We start from the raw sequence: 26,792 nt of genomic DNA on the forward strand, positions 1-26,792 counted from the left end.
GTATGTTTTTAAAACAAAGTTTCAAGGTTTTTATCATTTATAAATCCTATTACAGTGCATTATTTTCTTTTTTAGCTGTGTTTTTTGAAGGAAGTAAGTTAAAAGAATTCGAAGAAAGTTTACTTTTTTTACTTCATTGTCACAAAGATGTTGCAAGAAGAGTCAGTTTTCATGCAGTCTTACCATTGTCACGCCCACCTTTTAATAATTTGTTAAGATTAACAGAGAAAAAGTTTCTAAAATGTGATAAAAATGTCCTAAATCATGGAAGAAAATTGAATTATGATTTAGAAATGGTAATTTGTGTACTAATTATTTATAATGATTATGTAATAATTTTTTTAATGATATTAGGTAAGTCGGTAAGTCATGTACTATTATTACTATTATAAGCTTTACTAAAAAACAATTGTATTTGAATAATTGGCTGTTACAGGGTTATTCATTCTTATATGCGCGTCTATTCATTTTTATATGCTCGCCTATTCATTTTTATATGCATGTCTATTCATTTTTATATGTGTGTCTATACATTTTTATATGTGCATTTATTCATTCTTATATGCGTGTTTGTTCATTCTTATATGTGCATTTATATGCGAGTCAACTACCCATAAAATCACTAATATAATTTTATAAAAACAATAAATAGGCTTTTATGTTTTTATATAGATATATTCAAATATAAATTAGGTTGTTGCTACTGCTAATTATTTAAAAAATGGTTGCAGAGCAAGCGCTGGATTTATGTAACTTATGTGTATGGTTGTTAAATGGAATTGAATTAAACTCTGTAGTATCCATAATATTTTAAAGTTTCCTGATTACCCCATCTATATTTCGAGGTCTCTCTCTCTGTTTGTAAGTTTGCTTTTAAAAAAAAAAATTCTTCTATTGGATTAAGCTGTGGCATGTATGCTGGCAGATAACTGCTTTGTAATGAGAGGCTAGTGTTTGCCTAACAGAAAGACTCCAGTGAAATTTATAATTGTCCATAACAAGCGACGACACTTGTTATGGACAATTATAAATTGTACATTAGTATTCCTAATCGCTGGTGCCAACATTGTAGTAATGAAAGTACAAAAATGAATCAGCATTTCAGCCTCCAGTTTTTTCATAAGCCACCACTCCCATTGTTGAAACAGCACAAATCAACAGCACAAAGTTGAGTTTTGTTCTTCTGGCACATGCACAACACGCTTTCATGATATATCCAAACATTTAAGTTTTTTTGAAATAGTAGACTGAGACATGTAGAATCCTGCTGCAGAAATATTTTTTTTAATTGCTTTTTGCATACAAAGATTGTTTTCTTGTACGCATAATTAAATAAATTTTTTTTTTCGAGCATTAATAGGTCTTTTATCTCGTTTTTTATCAGAAAGCGACTTGAATGCAGTATTTCGTTAAATTCTCCTTAATGACAAGATTTTGAACTTTTTTTTTTTTTTTTTAAACATCTTCGCTTCCAACAAGGCTGCAAGCAGCCACTAATTAAAGTTGGAAGTTACTGAAAGAGAAAAGATGAAGATTGTAGAGCAAGATAACTATTGACGGACGACTTAAAGGATTGCAAATTATATGAATCAGAAAAGCATGATGAATGAAGCGAATTCTAAAGAGCTGATGTTCGAGGAAAAAAACTAGACGAATAAGCGTTTTTGGAGCACTTAGGAACAGTCACAGAAAAAGGATGAGACTTAATTGAAAGACGAGTAACACGAGAATGGATTTTAGTTGATGGCACAAGAGATGCTAGCTCTTTAGAGCAGTGCCCATCATAGTATTTGTAGAAAAGAGAAAGAGAAGCAACATTACGACAATGTGATAGTTGTTCGATAAAGAGATGCAACCTTAGCAGATGTTAATTTTGCAACTGATTTGATATATGGTTTCCAAGAAAGATTGGAAGTAAGTGTTAATCCAAGAAGATGAAGAGATGACTCATCAAGTACATTACCGTTCATAATTATAGGAAGATCTAATTTATTGCAATAACGATTGGCTGAAAAAAATTGAGTTTTATCTGTATTGAAGTTCACCAGCCACTGTGAGCCCCATGCTGTAGCAGAAGTGAGATCCTTTTCAAGCTTAAATGCCCCCTCCAAGCAATCAGAGAGTGTTGGTTTCTTATCACGACAAGAATAAATGGTAGTATCATCAGCAAACAATGCCACCTTAGATGTGAGAATATCTGGAAGATTGTTGATGTAAATTAAAAAGAGTATGGGGCCAAGGATAGAACCTAGAGGAACCCCTGAAGTTACAGAATAAGAAGAAGAGTGCTGTCCATCGAGGAAAAATTTTATACTACAATTGGAAAGGAAGGATTCAATAATCTTTAAGATGTTGCCAGATACACCATAAGAAGAAAGCTTATGGAGAAGACCAGCATGCCAAACTTTATCAAAAGCTTTTGAAATGTCAAGAGCGATGGCCTTAACCTCTCTACCTTTATCTAATGCACAATAAAACCTATCTGTTATTACTGTTAGCAAATCAGCTGTAGAACGAGAAGATCAAAATCCATATTGATGGTCAGAAAGTAAGTTATTAGATTCAAGGTGAGAAACTAAGTGTTTGTTAATTAAAGATTCAAAAACCTTGCTTATGATAGGAAGAAGACTAATGCGACGGTAGTTAGACAAATCAGATCGCTCTCCAGAATTTTTGAAAATAGGGATAACAGATGCCGCTTTCCAGCAGGCTGGAAAACAAGACTCTGATAAGCTCTTGTTGAATAGTGTTGAGAATATAGACGACAGCTCGGGAGAACACTTCTGCAAGACAATAACAGGTATGTTGTCCGGGCCACAAGCTGTAGAAGAGTCTAGGCAGGAAATCACTTTAGATACGGAAGCTGGAGTGATATGAATGTCAATCAATGGATCAACCTGTTTGTTGGCAATATCAGGTAGAACGCAACTAGTGGAATCAAGAGATGGTATTGATGAAAAGTTTTTAGCAAACAATTCAGCTTTGTCTCAAGGTGAGGTGACAAAGTCTGAACCATACAAGAGAGGTGGAATTAAAGATTTGCCCTTAATATTAATACTATTAAAGATTCTCCAGAAGTCACGAGAGCCTAATTTTTGAGATGAGATACGAGATTTCATGACCTGAGAATAGCGAGCTTTGGCGTTAGACAAAACCTTTTTACAATGGTTTCTAGCAGTAATAAACAGACATCTGTTTTCTGGAGAATTGTTTTGCTGATAAGTATGGAAGTAACTGTTTCAATTGGCAATCGCAGCAGCACAGTGTGAGGAAAACCATGGAGGAAAGTGAGGCTTGGCCTGGAATCGTTGAGAGGGAACAAAAGATTTCATGCCAGCCTGAATCCACGAAGTTATGTAAGATGCGCATTTGTCGACAGGAAGACAAAAGATTTCTACCCAAGGCCCATTACGAAGAAAATCACGGAAAGAATCCCAGTTAGCTTTACTGTAGTTGTAAGAGGTACGATAATAGGGGGATTCAGGTGATGAAGAAGAATGAGATATTAGTTTTAGAAAGATCAAACTGTGATCAGAAGCACCTAAAGGTGGAACTGAGCACTGACTAGGATCAGAAACAAGACATAAGTCAAGTAGAGGTAAATGATTCAGGTTGTCAGGAAAGCGAGTTGGAAAGTTGACTATTTGAGTTGGGGCTGTGAAAGGCAAAAGTTGTGGGCTTTAATGCCTGCAAAATCACTGACACTAGAGCCAAGCCATTCAGAGTGGTGAGCATTAAAGTCACCGACAACAACTATATTGGCTGATGGATAAAGAGAGAGGGCTTTGTCAATATGATCAGAAATAGCATCAAAAAGAGTGCAGTCTTGAGATGAAGGAGAACAATATAGAACAAATAGAAAGGCAATAGAGTGAAGTGGTGCTAAACGAAAGCACATGAAAGAATAGTCTGTGGATTCAAGCCTAGTTTCACGACAAATAGGTGAATTCTTACAAATGTAAATGCCCAGGCCAAGATGTGACTATTGGAGTCTTTGCGAATTAAGGGAAGATAACCATCAACACTAAGATCGCAAGATGAAACAGCTGAACTCAAATTAGTCTCACAAAGAGCAAGTAGGTCTGGTGAACTTTGCAAGAGATAAGACTCAACAGAAGAAAAGTTACTTCGAAGACCATGAATATTAGTGAATGATAGGTTTAGAGAACTTGGTGGTGATGATGGTTTTTGTGTTTTATAGTTTTTGGTACTTTATTCATTTTAAAATTAGATTGAAGAACTTGACTCAAAGCATAGATAGTACTCAAAACATTGTTTAGTAGCCCAAGCGATTGCCTTGTTACTACTAATAAACCCTAACCCATAACAAAGGGCTCCAAATGTGGCCTCCAGTACAAACAGGGACACCATCCATGCGCAACATGGCACTGTTAATACTTTGATATTTTTCAGCTGTTGATGGAATCAGCCTCTCTGAGAGCTACCACAGAGTTCAGGAAATGTGACTAACAGCTGGCCTCAGAACCATAAAACTGAGTTTTAGAGCTGTATCCTCATTAGAAGATAATAGATTTAGTTGCCTAGTCATAAAAAAAGAGACACAAGCAAAACCCATGCATTGAGTCAAGAAGATCCAACATTCAACATCCTAAACTGGAAACAATGTATTGAAAATACATATGCGCCAGCCTAATAGATGAAGAAGGGGTGCGAGGCTGGTCAACAGATAAAATCTTTTTACCCCTTAAGTCTTTGCCTAGGAGGCCTTCTACAAGACAGTAGCCAGATGCATTTAAAATCTGCCCAAGATGAGTATTTTTATCAAGACACCATCTCTAGCCTTTACTCAACCAAAAGCCCCAAGGCAGGGGCTGTTTTAAGTCGGAGTTGGCATCTCCTATCCTTTGACTAAAAAGGCATACCCTACAAGGCAGCAGGACATGAAGTAGATTGTACTGGGTTACATGTTACCCGTAGCAGGTAACTGTGCACTTAGATAAATTAAAAGAACTGTGCGCTTAGATAAATTAAAAGAAGCGGAAATGCTTGTTGTAGATTTATTTCTTTCAACTAAATGCTTAAGCATTTTAATGTGCTCTTTTGAAACATTTTTCCTTGTTTTTCGATTGGCATTGCTGTTTTCTCTTCCATCCATAGGGTAAATATTAGTGTATTAATAATAATAAGTAATTAAATTTAAATCTAGTTACATGAATAAAATTAGATAAATAATTTCAATCAATAAATAAATTTAATCATAAAATTAAACAAAGGCCTAATACTAAATTAAGTAAGAAAAAGATGGTAGTTTGTACCTTAAAGAAACCGTGAATGTAAAAAGTCTTTGTCTTAAGTTTTTTTAACCTCGTTTACCAGGAAACAAGAACATTTTGTTTTGAAAAAACTGTGCTTTTTTAAAACACATATAAGAATGAATAAATATGCATATAAGAATTAGTACACACTCACATAAAAATGAATATTTGCATACATAAAAATTAGTATTCGCATACATAAAAAGGAATATTTGCATATATAAAAATGAATCACTCTGTAAGCTGTTAAAGGAGAGTATCATATGTTGACTACTCATAAAGTAAAAAGTGTTTGATATGAAGCTGAATGGCAGAGCAATTTTTTAGTTTAAAAAGTATAACCACTTATAACAGATTTGTTACTAATTTTTGAAGATTGTTTGATATTTATAGTTGTTGTTTAGCCATTTGAAAACATAAAATCAACTTAATTAATTAGATAATTCTGTATCTTATGGTTGTCATTTTAATTTTGAATAATCTATGATTATTACAAATTAAAATGACAATAGATTATATATTGACTTGATACTCTAAATACAATATCTTTAAAGTCAGAATAAAGTTAAAGAAAGATCTTCTACATATAATTATTGTTTTATTAATTTGCATGGTAGCAATTTAAAAACCATTAAGTTGCTATATATGTAGTTTTGGCAACTAGTATATCCTATTTAGAGTTTGCAGATTTAATATTGATGTTTATTTGTTTCACTGGGTTGTACATAGTATAAACTGTTTTTGTAACTAAGGCGTAAATGTAATTATATATAATAAATATATAGTGCTAATTATGTGAAACTATTGAAAATTTTTGAAAAGTTGATGTAAATATTATTGATGGCTTCTATCTAAGCATCTGTGAGTTAATTACAGCAAAGAGATTTATTTTTAAAAAATGGATGGAATATATGTTAAAATGGAATTTTTTTATTTATCAACATACGAGTTAACAATATTTTGGGATTATTTTCTTAAATATGTTGACTATGGTGCAGTTAATGGGTGTATGGTATTTGAGGCAAGATGCTATTTTAAAAAACTTTGGTATATATTACAAAATGGTTTTTAATGGTTTGGTGAAAGGTTTCTTTTAACTGAGGTTAACTTTTAGCTGGGTTTTTTTATCTAGGTTTTGGTGAGGAGTTTTTTTTTGATTTTAAGTATGAGAAAAAAGCTTTTTATTGATGTTTTTAGCGATTTCTTTTTCATAATCCATTATTTCTGCATTAGTTTTAATTTGTGCTGTGTAGTATTCCTTATATATTTTATTATTTCATTTACATATGTAATATTTGCATTTAATTTGTTGTTTTTTTTTCATATACTTGATTAGTAATCCATTGTGCATGTTTTTAGTTTTTATTGAAGATTTTCGCACATTTTTGCTTATAGTGTTTTTAAGGTTTGTGTAGAATTCTATGTTCTTAGGACTAAGTACTTTTTATTAAGGATTTTGGTACATTTTCTGTTGATAAAGAACAACATTTGTAGGTGTTAAACAATGTTTCTCTATGTTCAGTATTTTCAGAGCCAAAAGTTTCTTTTTCAAAGTTTAAGTGAAGTGTTTGTTATTTACTTTAAAAAAATTTCTGATTGGAGAATTACATTTTTGTTACATAAATGACTTGTTTTTATGAACAAATTTGTTTTCATAAAATTGAACATTGCAAATAATCACCCATTATTATGTAAAGCATAGGAAAAAAGAAAGATTTTTAGAGCATTTGCTTAAAATTGTTTTTTTAGGACATGATTTAAGTGCTTAAAAAAAATTTTTTCAGAGTTTTTTTAAGGATATAATTTAGGCACTTATTTTTTTTGTTTTAGAATGTTTGTTTCTTTTAAAAAGTTTTGTTTTAGAATGTTTGTTTCTTTTTTTCATGTTTCTTTTAGAGTGTATTTTTGGTTGACCTTTTTATATCAAATGTTTTTTATAATCAACAATCAGGTTGTTTTTTATATAAACAATCAGGTTGTTTTTTATATAAACAGTCAGGTTGTTTTTATAATCAAACATTGTCTCTCAGGTCATTGTGAAGTTGTTTTTTTAAATTAATAAAAGCTTTCTTTCAATTTAGTTGCTCATAAGTTAAATTATTTTTCATGTTTTTATTCTGTTAATGGAATGATTACAAGAAAAATTTTTATTTAATGTTTTTCAATTTTATGTATCTAAGACAATTAATAAACTTTATCATATTTTTTACAGTACTATATAAAACAAAATTGATATTTATTTGTTAAAAAAAAATTATGCATTTCTCAACCACTTGTTTTATTTCTTCCTTGCTCACTGACAGGTCGATTTTACGAATGAAGTACACTGTTTTCTTCATGCCATAATGTCCTGTAGATCTATAAAATTGCTCGATTTTTTTGGAAGATAGCAAAGTGCTAATCCTCTTTTGGACAAACTAATTCTCTTGATATTTGTATATAATATAAAGACATAACTGTAAATATTAAAAGAATTAGTTTGTATACAAATTATATTGAATTGCATTAAGATACAGGCCTTTTACGCTTAACTTAAAAAGTTCTTTTAAGTTAGAAAACAACAAGCTATTTTGGCAAAAATATCAACTAAAGTTGATTTAAAGTTAATTCTGGAAACGATCAACAATCAGTTGCAGAATGGCTAGAAAAAGTTGAACTGGTATGCAAATTAATTGGTGTAACCGATCTAGCAAGTGTTGTTCCTCTCTGTCTCACGAATGGTGCATTTGCAGTATATCAACAGTTAGCAGAAACTGATAAAGAAGATTTTGACCGGATAATATAGGCATTGCTAAAAGTATTTGTCCTTGATGCATTTACAGCTTACAAACAGTTCGTTATGAAAAAGTTAAAGCATTGAGAGGCAGTTGATGTTTATTTGGCGAAACTGGAGATTATCTACGCTGATTGGTAGGCTACCAGACAGAGCAATTGCATATGCCTTTGCTTCTGGGCTCCCTAAGGAAGTTTGACAGATGCTGAGATCAAGTTCTCATATAGATGATCTTACTACTATACAAATACTTGCGTGAGCAAGAGTACTCATGATTGAAGAACGGAACGATGGAACGAATGAAAATTTTGCTGCTGCTGCAACAAAAAGGCGTGCTGAGCCAAGTTCGCTTGAATATCAAACACAACCAGTTTGCTATGAATGTAAACTCCCCAATCATTTTGCAAGAGATCATCTATGAAGAAATAATAATCAAAACAAGTTGGGTTGAAGACAAGAGACAAGCGATGTTTTGTGTTACTTGTGTCAAGAGAAAGGACACATCAAGAATGTGTCCAAAAAACGTGCTGAAGGAGACGATGTTTGCACCAGCTCTCTCCCTAAACAATCAATAATGACGTTACCTACTATATGCTTGGACATAAACAGCGTACTCTGGGATGTGTTGATCCGCTTGGAATGTACCTGCTACATCTATTATAAAAAATGTGTGCCAAAAATTATGAAGAAAGTAGTTAGCGTGGTAACTATAAATGGCTAACAACAACAGTGCAAAAGCGTTAGCCGAAATAGCTTGTTGTTTCACACCAAAAAGAACTTTATAAGTTAAGCATAAAACGCCTCATGTATCATAATGCAATTCAGCATAAGTTATATACAAACTAATTCTTTTGATATTTACAATTATGTCTTTATATTATATACAAATACGTCTATATACATATACAATTATTTACAAGTAACGCAAATCTATCGTTAGCTTTAAAACATTAACTATAATTACACTTTACATATCTATATAAAATTTAAAATAAATAAGTAAATAAACAAATTTTTTATTCAAATTTTGAGTTTTTTTTGTGGGTTTCAAATTGTGGGTTTTTTTAAAAAAAAACATATGTAGTTCTCTGCTACTTTTAATGTTTTTGTTTTTAAGTGAACTTAAATTCTCAGCTTTAATTATCATGATATACTAACACCTGATTTTTGCTATTTGTGACATACTAAGCTTGAAAATAGAGATTAATTTCCCATTCTACTAGTTAATTTATTGTTTAAAACTTTAATTCTTTGTAAAATTTATTAAAAAGTACTAGTTGTTTACTTGTCTGATTTAATCATTTTAAATATTGATTAAATTAATTCTGAAAATGATTTAGTTGTATAAAAGATAAAAATTCCTGATTATGAATGATATTGATAAGCAAACCCCAATTTTTTCAAAATTTTAACACCAAAGTGACTGTGTCAAGTTTTAATTATGGGTAACATGAAAAGTGTCTAACCAACCCATGTTAACTGATGGATCCACTAGTGGCATTAGGTACCACCTGAAAACCAAGCATGCCAATGACTACACTGAGATAATAATGTTGATCTTGAATGCTTAAGGACCAAAGAACTTAAAATATTAAAGAAACTGCTATTAAACTGGCTAATGCATGCAGTAAGTTTTTTTAAAACCAATATTATTCTTGTATAAGACTAATTTTTTTTTTTTTAACAAAAAATTGTAAAAAACAATTATTGTCAGCAGTTGGCTGTTACTATTGTGACTGGAACTCCTAATCAGAGGATCCCTACATGACTCCAACACTTCACAATATCAATGATCAGTTTGAAATATAGAAATATGTACTTAACTTTAAAAAGTTGTGTTGTGGGAAAACACAATAGTTACTGCATCAGCAAATTAAGTTTGTTTATATATATATCTTGTAAAATTCAGTTAGTTCTTGTAAAAAATCAATTATTGTTTAAATTTTATTTTTTGCAAAATAATATTTTTTCTGTAACTGTTTGTTTCTTGTAAAATTCTGTTATTTCAAGAATCATCAATTAGAATCATTAATTTATAATTATTTTAATTTGAGGCTCTGGAGGAAATGATATCAAAGAATCTGGTGTCACTCAAAAAAGAGTGCTTAGTAATTGGTGAAAACTATGTTATTCTAAGTGATATCCAGTTTTCACTGGTGACTTAACTGATGTTAATATAGATTATTTTTAAATGTCCAAGGAAGCTGAATCAATTTAATAATTAGTATAATTATTGAAAATGTCTTGTTAAATTGGTAAATTGGTTCATAAGAAATGCACCTTTATTAAATTCAAACTTGAAATTTGTAATGATATGAAAAAATATATTCACATAGCATTTTATTAAATGGTTTTTATAACATACATACATTTATTGCTTACTAATTATATTTTTTAATTAAAACCTCTCATATAGATTTTTAAAAAATAAAACACAAAAATAGAGACTTCAAATAATACTTGTTTTGTACTGATTTTTACAAAACAACGTTATAGTTTTTTTGTTTTACTAGATAGAAAAAATTTGCTTTTGTATAAATTTTATAATATTTTCTTTCCATTTAGTTATCATATCCAGTAAATTTGTTAAGGAATACAGCTATTAGCACACTTAAAACAAGTCATATTTTGCTCATAGACATTGATATTATCCCAAGTTCAAATCTATATTATGATGTTATAAAATGGCTGCCACAAGATTTGGAAGGTTGAATTGTTGTTGATAATCATTGTGATTATGGGAGACTGGAGCTAGTCACAACACTTTTTCAAAGACTATCCTTACTTTGATTTTTTTAAAAAGATTTGCTGGGAAATTAAATTTTTTTAATATTTGCTGGGAAATTAAATTTTAGGACATATTAATCTAACATTATTATATATAATGTAAAACTTAGTTATCCCACAATATTGAAAATGAAATGAAAAATTTTTTTTTGCAATTTGTTTAACTCAGGAGCAAGTTGCAACAGTGAATGGGTTAAGTTGCAACACAAGTTGCAACAAAGGTAAGTTGCAGGACCATATTCTAAAAGAATAAGCCTTGCAAAAAGCTCTCCATAAGATTATTATTTAGTTTGTAATTTATATTGTTTCAAATAAATTTTATATTTATAATAGAATAAAAGTAAAACAAATTATTTGTAGAGTTTTTATTAAGCTACACTATTTTTATGAGGCTTTACACATGTTTGTTTACTGGATTAACGATTACATTACTTTATAAGCACAACTTCAGATCCTAGAGGTTACAGCTGATTATTTTATTTTTCAAAAACAGGTTGTTTAAAAAAAAGACAAAAGAAGCACTCATATGTTATTTGTATTTTGAAAAAGTATTCTTTTATTAACAACCAATTTGTTTAAAGAAATTGATTGGTCCAAGTACAGATCTGGATATAGAATCTGGAGGTTGCAACTTGAAGTGACTGTATCAAGTTTTAATCATGTTAGCCATAATTAAAACTTGAAACAGTCACTTTAGTGTTAACCTTAACATTGAGGAAATTAAGCAAAACTGTATTATTATTTTTACACAATTTATCAGTTGAATTGATAAATGAGATTGTCTTGTTGAGATTAATGAGATTTTCTTGTTGGCTTTAAATGCCAAATAAAGTGGTTCATGTTAGTAACAAAGTATTTCTCATTTGGTAGCCTGAATATATATATATATATATATATATATATATATATATATATATATATATATATATATATATATATATATATATATATATATATATATGTATATATATATATATATATATATGTATATATATATATATATATATATATATATATATATATATATATATATATATATATATATATATATATATATATATATATATATATATACAGTATTGGACAAAACATTTGCAACCAACATCGAACAATGCTAAAAAGTGTTCCTAATTTTACATGTCTTAAAAACAAAACGAACTATACTACCACAGCAAACAGTTCAGGAGTCTGGAGTCATAGCATACCATGACATGAGCAATCAGGTGACAGCACACAGGCAGAATTTCGTTGACAAGTGCCATTTTGCAGCGGACAAAACAAGTGCAACTTTTTTGGTTTGTTTCATTTTCTTAAGTCTGGTCCGTGTCAACGTCACGGAAGTTTTTTAATAATTAAAGGAAGTATCCAGAAATTTCCAGAAGCATGCAGAAGCTTCCAGAAGTTTCCAGAAGCTTCCAGAAGTTTCCAGAAGAAGCATCTGGAAGCATCCAGTAGCATCCAGAAATATCCAGAAACATTCAGAAGCATCCAGACGCATCCAGAAGCATCAAAAATAAGCATCTAGAATCTTCCAGAACAGGTTCACGCAGGTTCATTTTACTATATAAGAGACATGTAAATCGACATGTAAATCGACATGTAATTCAGTCAGTATATGGAAGTCAATCAGTCAGTATTATCAAGACTGTTTATCGAAGTGACTTTTATCAAAGTGTTTTATCGAAGAACATCAATAGAAGAAGTGAAATACAACAAGTGTTTCATTACATCAATACAGTCCACATCCAACCAAGACGTAGTGTTCCACAGAGCATTATTGTATCATCATAAGGTAAATGTAACATGGTAAGCCTTGAGAAGTGTGATTATTTATTTTTATTATTTTTATGACTTCAAGTGCAAAAATGGCTCCCGACAGTCTTGGATTGGAACTAAGAAAGAAAATTATTGGCGATTACGTAAGTGGAATGTCACAAAAAAGTATTTGTGAAAAATATCGCGTGAAAAAATGGACCGTATCAAGACTATGTTCCAAATATCGTTCTACGGGGAAGTTGGCAGCAGATAACAAAGGTGGAAGACCGCGTTCCACCACTTCTAGAGAGGATTCTATGATCGTCAGATCCGTCAAGAAAGGTCCCTGGATATCATCAGTCGAGATACAAAAACAATTAGAGCTGCCTGTATCGGACCGAACAATCAGACGACGTGCTGTTGAAGCCGGATTGTTTTCTCGACCCCCTGCAAAGAAACCGCTGATTTCACTAAAAAACCAGAAGAAAAGACTCCTGTTTGCTACATCTCATATTGACTGGAATGTGCAGAAATGGCGAACTGTCCTGTTCAGTGATGAATTGAAGTTCAACATCATTGGGAGCGATGGCATTTGCCGTGTACGTCGACCGGCCGGAAAATGCCTCGATTTACGTTACTGCCATAAGACCGTGAAGCATGGTGGAGGCAATGTAATGGTCTGGGGGTGCTTTTCTGCTAACGTTCTAGGTCCAATACATCAAAACGATGGAATAGTGGACCGTTTCATGTATAAAAATATCCTGAAAGATGTTATGTTACCTCATGCTGAATGGAATGTGCCAATAAAATGGATTTTTCAGCAAGACAACGATCCGAAACAGATTTTAAAAGTAGTCAAGCAGTGGTTTCAAGACAACCACCTATTGGTGATGGATTGGCCGCCTCAATCTCCAGATCTCAACCCTATCGAGAACCTATGGGAGATCTTTAACCGCAGAATTAATCGTGAAGGTGTTTGTAATAAGGATCAACTGTTTGAACAAATCCAAAAGGCCTGGGCAGCGATTCCACAAAGTTTCATTGGTCACCTGATCGAATTTATGCCTCGAAGAAGCAAGGCTGTGATCGACAACAAAGGATTCGCTACAAAATATTGATAGCGAAATACAGCTTGGTCAACATTTTGTTGAGTTGCACTTGTTTTGTTTAGAAGGAAATCAACTTTTTTTAATACTTTTGATTAATTTATTAATTTTCGTGTACAAATAATGAACTTTGTGATGAATAAAACTTGAAGAACTTTGTCTCTAAACAGTTACATAGTTATTTCTCTAAATTGAAAAAATGCAGCACTTTTATATAAAGAAACTAAATTAGCATTATTTGATTGCACTCGTTTTGTCCGATACTGTATATATATATATATATTTATATATATATATATATATATATATATATATATATATATATATATATATATATATATATATATGTATATATATATATATATTATATATATATATATATATTATATATATATATATATATATATATATATATATATATATATATATATATATATATATATATATATATATATATATATATGTATATATATATATATAAACAGTTATATATATATATATATATATATATATATATATATATATATATATATATATATATATATATATATATATAAATAAACAGTTATATATGTAAGCAGTTTTATTTGTTAATATAATAATATTGTCCATCATTTTTAGAAATAACTAGAAAAATGTGGAAAATCAAAGCTACAATTTTTTAAAGATTCAATTCATCCCAAATTGATGCACTTACCCCATTGTCATCATAATCTCTCTAATAAATATATATATATTCTCTAATAAATATATATATTTACTTCTATTTTTTGAATTTAAATATATTTCTTGTAGCTTTTTCAGTTTGAAAAAGTTTTTTTTTTTACAACTTATTATTTTATTACTACAAGTTTTTTACAACTGACATGTTATCTTTGTATTTATGTAATGTAAAATTATTACTTGGTGTAGTTAAGGCAATTTAGAAATATTTTAGCGTCTGTATGATATTTTGTTGACTACAACCTATTTCCATTAAATGATCAAGTCTATGAATTATGAAAAGACAAAAAAAATTAAAATGATAAATTTTAATTTTTTTTATTATGAAATATAATTATAAAATATAAATGTTTGTAGCAAAAAAACCCAGACAGAAGATTCTTTTTATAAAAAAAAATCTTCTTAAAATCTCAATCTCGTGTCCAAATTTAAATAAAATTTTAAATAAATATGTTTTTTAGGTAAAATGAGCATCATAGTTTAATAATATGATATGTTCTGATCGTTTATTGCTTTTTCTTAATTATAAGCTCTTTCTTCGTCGGATTTTTAGTATATTTTGTTAAATTGATAGAAACATTGTGTTTTGACAACTATATATAGTTAATATATGTCAGAACTGATTGGAACTAGATCTAAAATTAAATTACTTTTTCAAAAGATTTTAACTAAATTCATGTTAACACCGATGAGCGAAAGTGGTTTAAAGACTTCGAAATGGTGTTCTTTAGATTCACTATTAGAGATAGTAAAAAGGTTTTGAAAATTGTATAAAAAAGATAAAAGTTTCTTCAAATATTAAAAAAACCTGAAGCAAAAAAAAATTATAACATCTAAAGCTTTTGTTTGGACATAATACGTTGATAAAATCATGCTAATTTCAAATAAAAGAATTCAAATAATTTGTAAATCGCCTTAACTACACTGAGTAGTGAATAATAAGTAAAAACCATCTTTTAAAAGACACTGTTGCAACTAGCCCTGGTCTCCCTTGTATGTATTTTTATGAAGTGCATTATTTGAGATATTTTAAGATATATGATTTGAACATAGAGAATTTGTTGTAACATTTATTGTTAATTTATGTATTTCAATATTTGTTTGTTAAGCAGCATTTTAAATTATTAATGGTTATTTGAGGTGTTTAGTTAGAGAATTTATTTTAGCTTTAGTTATTCCTATTTTTGAAATAAAAGAAAGTCACAATGTTCCTCTCACAAAGTCTGAATTGTTATCTTTATGGCAGAAAAATCAAGTTCGTCCATTTTATATAGAGCTATGCAAAAAATGTCAAGAGCTCACAGATTACCAACAATGGAAAAGGTTGTTTTTATTGCTATATATTCTATTAAAATAAAATTTATTTTACTTTTCTGTTTAAGTAAGTTCTTAAATATTAATTTTAATAAATTACATTTAATTATTAACATTATTGTTATTAACATTTAATATTTAAATATTTGAAAAAAATAACATTTTTTATTGACATGTTTTATTTATTTTGGAGTCAGTTGTAGGTCATCGCAAATGACGGACGTATTTTTTTAACGGTAAAATAATAAAAGAAAAAGGATAAGATAAACAGATATTTTTAATATAAAATTTCTTTAAAACCTTAGAATACAAAGTTTTTGTAAAATAGTTAATCTTTTAAAAATCTGATTTAAATCAAACACTTAAAAAAAATTTGAAGAAAAAAAAAAAAAAAAAAAATTCAAATTATTAAAAAAATAAAAGAACACTTTAATAAGCATAAACAAAGAAAAGAAGAAGAAAAAAAAAAAAGAAAGAAAGAAAGAGAAAATAAACAAAGAAGAAGAAAAAAAGAAATAAGTAAACAAACAAGAAAGAAATGAAGAAGAAAAACAATTTTTTATTTTCACGTTTTTATTTGTAATATTTTTACTATCATTATTTAACTAACAAATTTTCTTTTCATTTTTTCACATTATATTTTTCACATTATATATATTTTTGATCATTATTATAACTTTATTATTATTATATATTTTTATACATTTATTTATTATGGATTTATAATATTTTAATTTTGTCTATTGTTTATTATTTTATCTTTATTATTAATTAATAGTATAAACCTATACTTTTTATTTATAATTTCGATAATATATAATTAACTCACTATTTTACTTACTATTACTGATTACTGTTGCTATTTATCCATTCACTGTTTATTATTTGATTTTTTATTTTTTTAATTTTCTATATTTTCTGTTCTATAAACAGTTTTAACATCTAAATCATGAAAATTTGTGGCCATTGGAAGTTTTGCAACAAAAAAAAAATAATAATAATCACAGAGCCATCCAATGCGACTGTTGCTCCTTTTGGATTTATACAAAATGTATTTCAGTTGACAAATATACTTACAATCTTTTTTTCCAATGACTCTTCTGAATGGTTTTGCCCTAACTGCATATCAAACAACTTGCCATCTGGCATGCTTTCTGATCTGGAACTTAAATTAACTCTTTCCTGCAAGAATCCTCCTTATAAAATAAAATTTCATGAACCCCCTGATTAACTCAAAAACTTGTTTAAAAACATGAACATGTTTTTAATCCAGCAACCAAATGCAAATACCTTGGCATTAATAAACTAAATAAATCTATTAATCTTGGTACAGAAATTTATCTTCATACTAATATCTCTACTGTTCCATTTCACATGATCTCTCCAGCTTTGTTAGTACCATTAATACTCCTCCCATGGTGGTAGGAATTACTGAATCTAATTTATATGCAGAGGATTCTGATATAACTGAAATTACCATACAAGGATATAACATTGAGTATTGTCCAAAAGAGTCAAAAAAAGGTGGTGTGCTTCTTTACCTAAATTCAAATTTTAATTACATAGTTTGTAGTGATCTCCAAATTTATGCCTCCAAATTTCTAGAGTCTATTTTTGTTGAAGTTATATATCTGCTTAAAAGTAATACCATTTTTGAATGTATATATATATATTTTTTAATAATTCTCCTCCCCAAGGCCGAGAAGGCCACTACAGATGAGGAGGCTACTTGTGGTTATAACCCTCTCTCAACTCTTTAACTCCGAAACACGAACCTTGACGAACAAGGCCGCTGCATTATTGTACTAATGAGCAATTTCAACATACATTTATTGAATTAAAGAGAATCACAAGTCGTTTTTAATTATTTTGTATCTTTGTGCTCTCATCCCTTATTTCCAACTATAATTCTTTCAACACGTGTAACTGCAAAAACTAAAACCCTTATTGATAACATTTTCATGAATTCATTTCCTTCTGATATAGTCTCTGGTAATCTTACAATTTCAATCTCTGACCACATGGCACAATTTGTCTGTATTCCTAATAACCAATCCATTAGAAAAAAAGGAAAAAATACTTAAAAGAAGCTTTAAAAAAATTTGATTCTGATTCTTTTATCCAAGAAATTTCTGATATTAGCTAGAAACTTCTCAAGAAGATGATAAAATAAATGAATCTATAAATTTTTTTCTTAAAATATTTGAAAAAGTATTTGATTTATATGCTCCCTACAAAGAATTAACAAATTAAACTTCAATCTAAACCCTGGTTAACTTCTGGTAGTCTTAAATCTATTTCTAATAAAAACATACTTTATAAAAAATTTACTAGATCAAAAAAAATAAATACCAAAAGTATATTACTTGTATTATATTGTACTATGCATCTTTTTTACAACATCAATAACTAAGGGTCTTCGTCTGCTTGTATCCTCTCGGAAGTTCGGTTTGAAACGGTACAAAATGTGAATATACGTTTCTTTCCGTTTTTATGAAACAAAAAATATCATATTGTTTTGTATCGCATTTATACGAAACACGTAAATCTTGTTTCATTTTGTATCATGTTGTTACGAAACATATAATTATTGTTTCGATTTGTACCGTTATTTACGAAACAAAATAAACTTGTTCTGTTTCGTATCGGTTTTTACAGAACATTTCATAACTCCCTGCCCCAAACAGATATTCCATGATTCCCACATCCCCAAGCAATACATGAACTTTCACGTTTAATACTTACTAACTTAATGTTTCATAAACGAAAGTTTAACTAAAAACTTTATTAACAAAGCAATGCAATAGCATCATTTTCAAAAGGCACATCTAACGAAGTTAAAAAAGATATTGTCTAATGTAGGTAGGTTTTACTGTTATAAAATTTTAACTTTAAGTTCATCAGACATAAATAATATATTTGTATATAAACTCGCATGAAGAGTTTGCAATCATTGTTTGAATAAAATACTTCAAATTCTATTATATAACCTTCTAAATACAATATTGTTGTGTTAACTTTAAATATTCTGCAAAACTAATTAATTTATTGTTTAAAAATTTTTTTCTCCTAAAAATATGCAACTTTTTTAATAACTTTTGAAAATATTTTTTAAAAATTGTTAAAAAAGTTATTATAAAAACAATTTTATGAAAAAACCAGTTTTTCATCTGTCGGATGTAAACATTTTTGATCTTAAACATTCAAATTAATTTCCACTTAACTAAAAAAAAAATTTTTTGATTTTAGTCATCATTTTGATTGTTTCAACATCATAGTTATTCTCAATCATATAATCATGCCTTTAAAAGCTACATTATTATGAAATTATTTCAATAAAGTTACTGTGTCAGGTGTTAAGTGTGGGGAATGTAAAAAGTGTCAAATCCAAATCAAGTTAACTGATGAATCCTCTAGTGGTATCAGGTACCATCTGAAAACCAAGCATCCCACTGACTATGCTAAGATGTTAAGAGCCCAAATTGAACTTGAGCGCCAAAGAAAAGAAGATATTAAAGAAATTACAGAAGCTGTCTTCGAACTCAATGACGCATACAGTAAGTTTCTAATTATTTTTCATAAAACAATGTTTTTCCTTGTATAAAGATAATTTTCATGTTTAACCTTAATTTTTATTTCATTTTTTTAGATCAACGATCACAAAAAGGTCTATCTAAAAGTGTTAATGTGGGAACTATTGGGAAATATTCTTCCCAATCAGTCAGGCAATTGGAGACAGACATGGTAATCATGTCATGCATTGCCAGGTCAAGTAGTCCATTCACTCTAGTAGATGAACCAAGCTTCAAGGAAATGGTGGAACATTTAAATCCAAAAGTAATCGTGAAACATTCCTCGACTTTTTCAAGGTACAAGCTGCCATTGCTTTATGAAAGCGTAATGGATACTGTGCAAAACCTAATTAAAAAAGAAGTTTCCAGTTGTCAACAGGTGGCTATCACCACTGATGGCTGGACCTCTAGGTCACAGGATCCATACATGACTCTTACTCTTCACTATATCAATAGTCAGTTTGAACTAAAGAAATATGTTCTCAACTTTGACAATTTTGTGGGATGACACACTGGTTACCACATTAGCAAAGCAATTTTTTTTATGTTGATATAGTTTGTGCTCATAAAAAAAAATAATTTAAAAAAGTAAAACTTATCCTTCTGCTAGAATAGCGTTTCTTCTAGTATTTTTTTATTTATTGAAAGAATTGTTAATTTATTGTAAAACCCAAAAGCTGCATAAGTTATCTTATAAATCATTAATTCATCTTCATTCTTGTATAAGGCTCTCAATAAAATGATCCAAAAGTATCAGATGTTGGACGCCGTGCCCAAGAAAGTCATTGTCCACGATGCGGCAGCAAACATGAAACATGCTGTGTCAATCATGAAAAAAATAAAATATGAATCAATGTTGTGTGCAGACCACCTACTAAACACTAGGATACTTCATGCTACCAATGAAGTGCAAGAAGTCAAAGACTGCGTAGATATTGCCATACAACTATCTAGCAAAGTTCACAGGTCCACTTTAGCTTGTCAACTTATTGAAAAAGAGTGTATGTTGCTCTGTGTAAACTATGATAAAATCATTGCTCCGGTAAAAACCAGGTGGAATTCTAACTGTTTTATGCTGGAGTCAATCCTTAAACTTAAAGATGTGTTAATTTCTCTTAGAGAAAAAGATGCACTAAATAACAACCCACTACAGAACGTTATTCCTAGTGACAACCAATTTTCTCTGATGGCTTCACTGATTAAATAAAACAAAGATTATGTCAGATTGCATGTCTAAGGACACTGAACCAGTGCTTCATCATATGCTAACTATGCTTTATAAAACTGATGATTTTCTTCATAATCACATTGATATGGAAAACAGAGAAATAATTATTGCTTTTTGTAAAAAACTAAGTGAGCATTTACACATAGCCACGCGATTCAATGAACATGGAAGGTACAACCAACACTATGCCTCGGAAAACCTTCTTCATCCGTACTTTAGAGGTTGTAAGTTTTATTTCTTGGTAAAAAAACCATTCTTTAATATTCGTTATTTGTTAAAAGACTAAATTTAACAGTTATTGTTTATGATTTCAGGATATATGCTTAGACATTACGATATCTTGGAAGAGTTTACCAGGAAAGTCATCAACAATCATCCATCGTTGGAAGCTATTTTGATCAGTGAAAAAAATAATCATAAAGTTACACAAGTTAAAATGCCTGCTGGTGTGGATGAGTATGACGATTTACAAAATATAGAGATTAAACAGGGTGATAATAACCACACCATTAGTCAAAATGTACAGGAAATTGAAAGGGAGTTTGAATCTTTCCACGCTATACCTCGTGTTGAAGAAAAGCATAAAGTTGATGTGCTGAAATAGTGGAAGAAACATGCCTCTACTTTTCCATCGTTAGCACAGTTGGCAAGAAATGTGCTCTGCATTCCAGCTGCATCAAGCTGTAGTGAGAGAATGTTCAGTGCCAGCGGTGGAATTATAAATGATAAAAGACACAGTCTTTCCACTCTGACAACAAAGCAATTGACTGTGATTAAAGTCAATTATGATCTTGTCTATCCTCACTTGATCTTGAAAATTATAAACGATGCTGAAGAAGCTCTCAACCCCCCAGCATTAACTCCATTCAGAACACCTCCTAAGTATCCTATACCCAAAGCAGTTTTTTCAAATAAAGTTATTGTTCAAAACAAAAAACGTTTCATCAACGCCATTATGCTCTTCTTCTTTACCTTCAACACCAAAATCTTCAGGAATCAAAAGAAAAACAATGGAAACTCTGGAAGAATTATCCGAAAGTGACACTCAACAAATATTGATATAAAAATGTTTTACTTTTTATTGTGAAATTTAAATTTATCGTGAAATATAATAGTCTAAGTAAAACTAATTTCTTGTAAAAATCGAAAATGTGTGCATAAATTGGTACAATATAAAAGTAAATTACTTTTTTATTTTATGCTAGCCCTATCTGTTATAAAAATATTAGTATTTCTTGTAAAACTCAGAAATTTTTTGTTTCTTTCGTTTTTAACCGTTTTATTTCGGAAAAAGTTTAATCTTATTTTGTTTCGTACCGGGTTTTTCAAAACAAGAGCTTATTGTCAATTTGTCTCGTATTTATCACGAAACAAGAAAATTGTATTGCTTTTTGTACCGTATTTTGCGAAAAAAGATAAAAATTGTTTCGTTTTGTAACGGTTTTATCAAAACAATATTTTTCATCATTTCATTTCTTCTTGTGCCGTTTTCAGACGCAGACCCTTATCAATAACAACATCAATAATGTAAAGAATACCTAGAAAAGAATTAAGGAAATTCATCAAACCTTATACTTATAGTCTTTTAATCTCAAAATCAATGAAAATCTCAGATCATACCAGTGTTGCTAATATATTTAATAATTATTTTGCGACTATTCAAGATGAACTACTTAAAAATACTGTTTGCTCTAAATGTGTTTTTGGCAACTTTCTTAAAATACCTAGTACTAATTCTTTTTTCATTAATCCCGTGACTGAAAATGAGGTGGCGAATCTCATGAAAGGTACTCTTAAAAATGATAAAAGCCTTGGTCCCAAGAGTCTGCCAACATTTCTTCTAAAGTTGGTATCTCACATAAGCTCCAAACCCCTATGTACTATGATGAATAATTCTTTAAAAATGATATTTTTCCAGAAACTTTGAAGGTAACCAAAGTAATTCCTATACAAAAAATAGGTTCTTATCTAGACTACTCCAATTATCAACCTATTTCACCTCTTTTTAACTTAAGTAAACTGCTTGAAAAAGCGATGTTCCAAAGACTGGAGCATTTTTTGAAAAATATAAATATTTTTACAAATACCAGTATAGTTTTCGCAACAAACACTCAACAACTCATTCATTAATAGAAATAACAGAGAAAATTAGACAAGCCATCAATAATAAACACTTTGCATGTGGAGTGTTTATTGACGTAAGAAAAGCATTTGATACAGTTGAGCACACAATCCTCCTAGAAAAACTGCAACATTACGGTATAAGAGATATTCCTTTTCTCTAGTTTTCTTCTTATCTTTGTAATAGAACAAAATTTGTTTCAATTATTAGTATCAACTCAGAACTAGCTAAATCTTTTAATGGTGTTCTGCAAGACTCGGTTTTAGGACCATTACTTTTTCTTATTTTTATCAATAATTTAAATGTTTCTCTTCGATTTTCTAATGCTTATCACTTTGTGGATGACACCAACTTGCTCCTTATTAACAAATAACTTAAAAAACTTAACAAAAATATGAATCACAATCTAGCTAATGTTGTTTAATGGCTCCGCTCTAATAAATTATCCCTTAACTCTAAAAAAACAGAAATTATTATATATTAAATCTGTTCAAGCAAAAATAAATAAAATTAATAAATTAAATGTCTTGAAATCAAAATAGGCTCTAATTTATCTTTTGCATTGCATCTTCAAGACTTAGCATTGAAATTAAGCAGATTGAATTGTATTTTAGCTTAAATTTGTCATTATGATAATCATTAAACTTTGCCTGATATATACCATGCTATTTTTCACTCCTATCTCAAATATGCTTGCCAAGTTTGGGGACAATCTAAGCAGCTTGCTTTTTTAAGACTGACTTATCTCCAAAATAAAGCTCTAAAATTAATTTATTTCCAACAAACTAATTGGAACTGTAGCATACTCCATTTTTTATCTAAAGTCTTTAAATTGTCTAACCTTATTCAGCTATCAAATTGCCTATTTGTTTAGAATCAAAATCATAATAACCTACTTCTTACATTTATCAACTTTTTTAGTTATAGGGAAAATTGTAACTATATTCTACGATCTGCTTTCAACTTTAAATTATCTGTACCTAAATACAGAACTGTTCATTACACCTATGAATGTCTCCCTTCTCAACTAAAATCTCTTAAATCATTCTCAAAATTTAAAACTGCTGTCTTTAACCTTTTCTTAGAAAAACATTGTTTTTAAATCTTATACTTTTTTACAACTTATTATTTATAACCCTAACTTGGAGCTTCTATTCATCTATAATTTTTTCTCTTTCTATTGTGATATATTACTAATTTTAATATCATTTATTAAATTTATTATTTTAAACTGAAATGTTTCAATAGTATTCTCTTAATCATTATTGTTGTTATTATTACTATATTTTTATCATAATGAATATTACTGTTATTGGTGTTGTTGTTATTGTTGTTGTTATTATTATTATAACTAGTTTTATACTATTGTTTTTATATTATTATTGTTGTTATTATTACTGTTACTATTATTATTGTTATCATCATCATCATTATTACTGTTATTGTTATTATTATTATTATTTTTATTATTATTGTTATTATTATTATTATTGTTATTGTTATTATTATTGTTATTATTATTATACTATATACTTTTTATAATCACTACTATTATTTTTAATCACTATAGTTACACTTTTACTTTTATTATTCCTACTTATGATAATTATTATTATCTCCATTTTATTATGATAATTATTATTATCTCCATTTTATTATGATAATTATTATTATCTCCATTTTATTTTTATTGAGTCTAACAAGTGTTTACTTCAGAATATATTTGATTCGATATAAACTTCAAATTTAATAAAGTCTACAATCTATTTTTAAGTTAGAAATGTGATGCAAAATTTTGAAACTATTTCCTATTGTATAATCTTATATATAATATTTAATAAATATAATATATAATATAAAATATATATATTTAATAATTATAATATAAAATATATATAATATTTAATAAATATAATATAAAACATAAAATATATATAGTAAAGCGTATACAAGAAATAAATGTGAAAGTAGAAAAACAACTAAAAAAAAGTACTCCTCAATTTTTATTTCAAACCAAGTAATAATTTTAATACAATAATATAAAAAGAACATTAGAAAAAAAATTAATTATTCCTCTGGGAATCTAATAAAATTTCGATCTTTTGCTTTAGTGGTACCCATAAGCTTGCACACAGAATAAGAATCAAAACTATTTGATGCTTTTTTAAATGATATTTTCATATCTTTAATGTTTCTGCAAAGCTTTTTTGTTTTTTTCATTTTTCTTTTAATAATAGCCCAGTACTTTTCATTAACTCTCAATTCTAGGCAGTTTGGAGGATTTTCTGTTTTAGGCACATATTTCACATTATTCTTTTTATACTATTCCATAGCTAGTTTACAATAATGAATTGAAGGTAAATCAGGCCAGAACACAGGTCTGTTATTCTGTGATTTAATGAGAGGTTAAAGGCGTTTTTGTAAACATTCTTTAACATATATTTGACCAGAAATTGTAGACTGAGAAATATAAGGTGCTGATTTTTTGCCACAACTGCAAATAGCTTGCCAAATCAAAGCTTTTTTAGCGAACTTGTCATGTTTTGCGTATTTAAATTTCTTATCTGCTTTTCCTCTATATTTGGCAATATAATAAACAGCACCAGGAATTTGTTGATGATCGTACTTGATATAAGTTTCATAGTCTTCAATAATACAGAAATTTTTAGAAATAAATTTGTCATCAACTTTCTGCCGCGGTTTCTTGCACTTTTTTGTTGAGTTTCAGAACGGTTGGGCACTTTTTGCGCTTTGAAAGAATGAAAACCATGTTTGTTTCTAACTTTTGCAATAAAACTATGAGAAAATCTAAATATTTTTGCACGTTCCCTAAGTGAAAGGCTTGGGTTATTCTTACAACTGTCAACAAGTTTTCTAACTAGTTTTATATCTTTAAAACCTTTCTTTCTTCCACCACCAGATTTGCGTTTGATCGATTTTGTATGAGAAAAACGTTGAATAACACAACTAACGGTGTATGGATGTATTTGCAACAGTTTTGCTATCAAATTGTAGCTACTATAAGGATTTTGTAAATATTTGTGCATAATTTTTTCTCTTACGTCTTCTTCTTTTGTCATTTTTAAAACTAATTTCAAATTAAATCCAAAAACTAACATATTTTTTTGAAACCACAACATGTTATAAACAAAATACAAAACAATTAAAAAGATTTTAATACAAACACTGAAAAAAAATGCCGTGCTTATTCTTTCACATTTATTTTGTGCACACGCTTTATTTAATAAATATAATATAAAGTATAAAATATTTTAAATGTGACACTATTAAGTTAGGAATGTGATGCAATTAAACAAATATGTGTGATGAAATTGAATTTATATGTGAGAAGTATGCAAAGCACTTTATTTTTTTTTTTTAATTCACTCAAATTAATGGAAATAATCTGGAAAATTTCTAATTTTTGTTTGCAAAATTTTATATTGTTTTAATTTATTTTTTGTTTAATATCTGCTTTAAGCATAGTTATTATACTAATTTATATTTTCTAAATTTCTCAGTGATTAAAACTGTATTTTTCTAATTTTTCTTAGTTATATTAAATTATAACAGTATATTATACTGTTTAGCTATAAATTACAACAATATATTATCAGTTGTTATATTAAATTATAACAATAGTTTTCTGAACTGCCTTGGTGAGTAAAACAGTAGTTTTTTAAATTTTGGGGTTCTTGGAGTTCCTCTGCTTTTTTGCTGTAAAATTTTTTTTATATTGGACACATAAATGAGTTTTAAAAGTTAAATAAAGCTAATCAGAAAGATTTAAAAAGTACATCTAAAGAAATAGCCTACTTGCAAAACAGTTATGATTTAGAAATTACACTCAATACTTTTCTGTAGATGTTGACATATTCTATGTCATGTTTAGTGTGTTTACAAAATAGGGTTGGTTTCAGTTACTGTACTTCTAATAAGTCTGTGAATTTCTGCTTTTTAAATAAACGAGCAGTATTTGAATTACTATAGTTTCTAAACAAACAAGTAGTACCGTATAACTGCCTAAGTTCGGTCACCATGTAACTTCAGTCATTTAAGAAAAAATATAAAAAAGCATGCAAAACTCAGGTTTTATAAACTTTTTTTTCTCATATAATATTTGTTATTAGTTCGTA

The 26,792-nt window shown here is 28.8% G+C and overlaps 2 protein-coding genes across 4 annotated transcripts in view; both read left to right on the forward strand.

Moving 5' to 3' along the window:
* LOC100203530 (beta-1,4-glucuronyltransferase 1) overlaps window positions 1-26,792 on the forward strand; it is a 29,211-nt gene that overhangs the window by 630 nt on the left and 1,789 nt on the right. For all 3 annotated transcript variants that reach the window (XM_065805774.1, XM_065805773.1, XM_065805775.1), the window contains 3 exons: window positions 76-296; window positions 10,615-10,756; window positions 15,587-15,743. In XM_065805774.1, coding sequence (XP_065661846.1) covers window positions 76-296; window positions 10,615-10,756; window positions 15,587-15,743 — 520 coding nt within the window. The remainder of the gene's footprint in view (window positions 1-75; window positions 297-10,614; window positions 10,757-15,586; window positions 15,744-26,792) is intronic.
* LOC136084802 (uncharacterized) lies at window positions 18,994-23,907 on the forward strand. The gene is made up of 3 exons (XM_065805776.1): window positions 18,994-19,291; window positions 19,384-20,755; window positions 20,849-23,907. Exons 2-3 carry the CDS (start codon window positions 20,524-20,526, stop codon window positions 21,136-21,138), a joined length of 522 nt encoding a protein of 173 aa, XP_065661848.1. The 5' UTR covers window positions 18,994-19,291; window positions 19,384-20,523; the 3' UTR covers window positions 21,139-23,907.

This window comes from Hydra vulgaris, chromosome 09 (genome assembly GCF_038396675.1).
Source record: "Hydra vulgaris chromosome 09, alternate assembly HydraT2T_AEP".
In the NCBI taxonomy this organism is placed as follows: domain Eukaryota; kingdom Metazoa; phylum Cnidaria; class Hydrozoa; order Anthoathecata; family Hydridae; genus Hydra; species Hydra vulgaris.

Bases quoted from the DNA above. Each gene is read 5' to 3' on its own strand.
- LOC136084802 (XM_065805776.1), top strand. From the start codon at position 20,524: ATGTCAGATTGCATGTCTAAGGACACTGAACCAGTGCTTCATCATATG. The intron at 20,756-20,848 runs GTTGTAAGTTTT...TTATGATTTCAG, and splicing joins TCTTCATCCGTACTTTAGAG to GATATATGCTTAGACATTAC.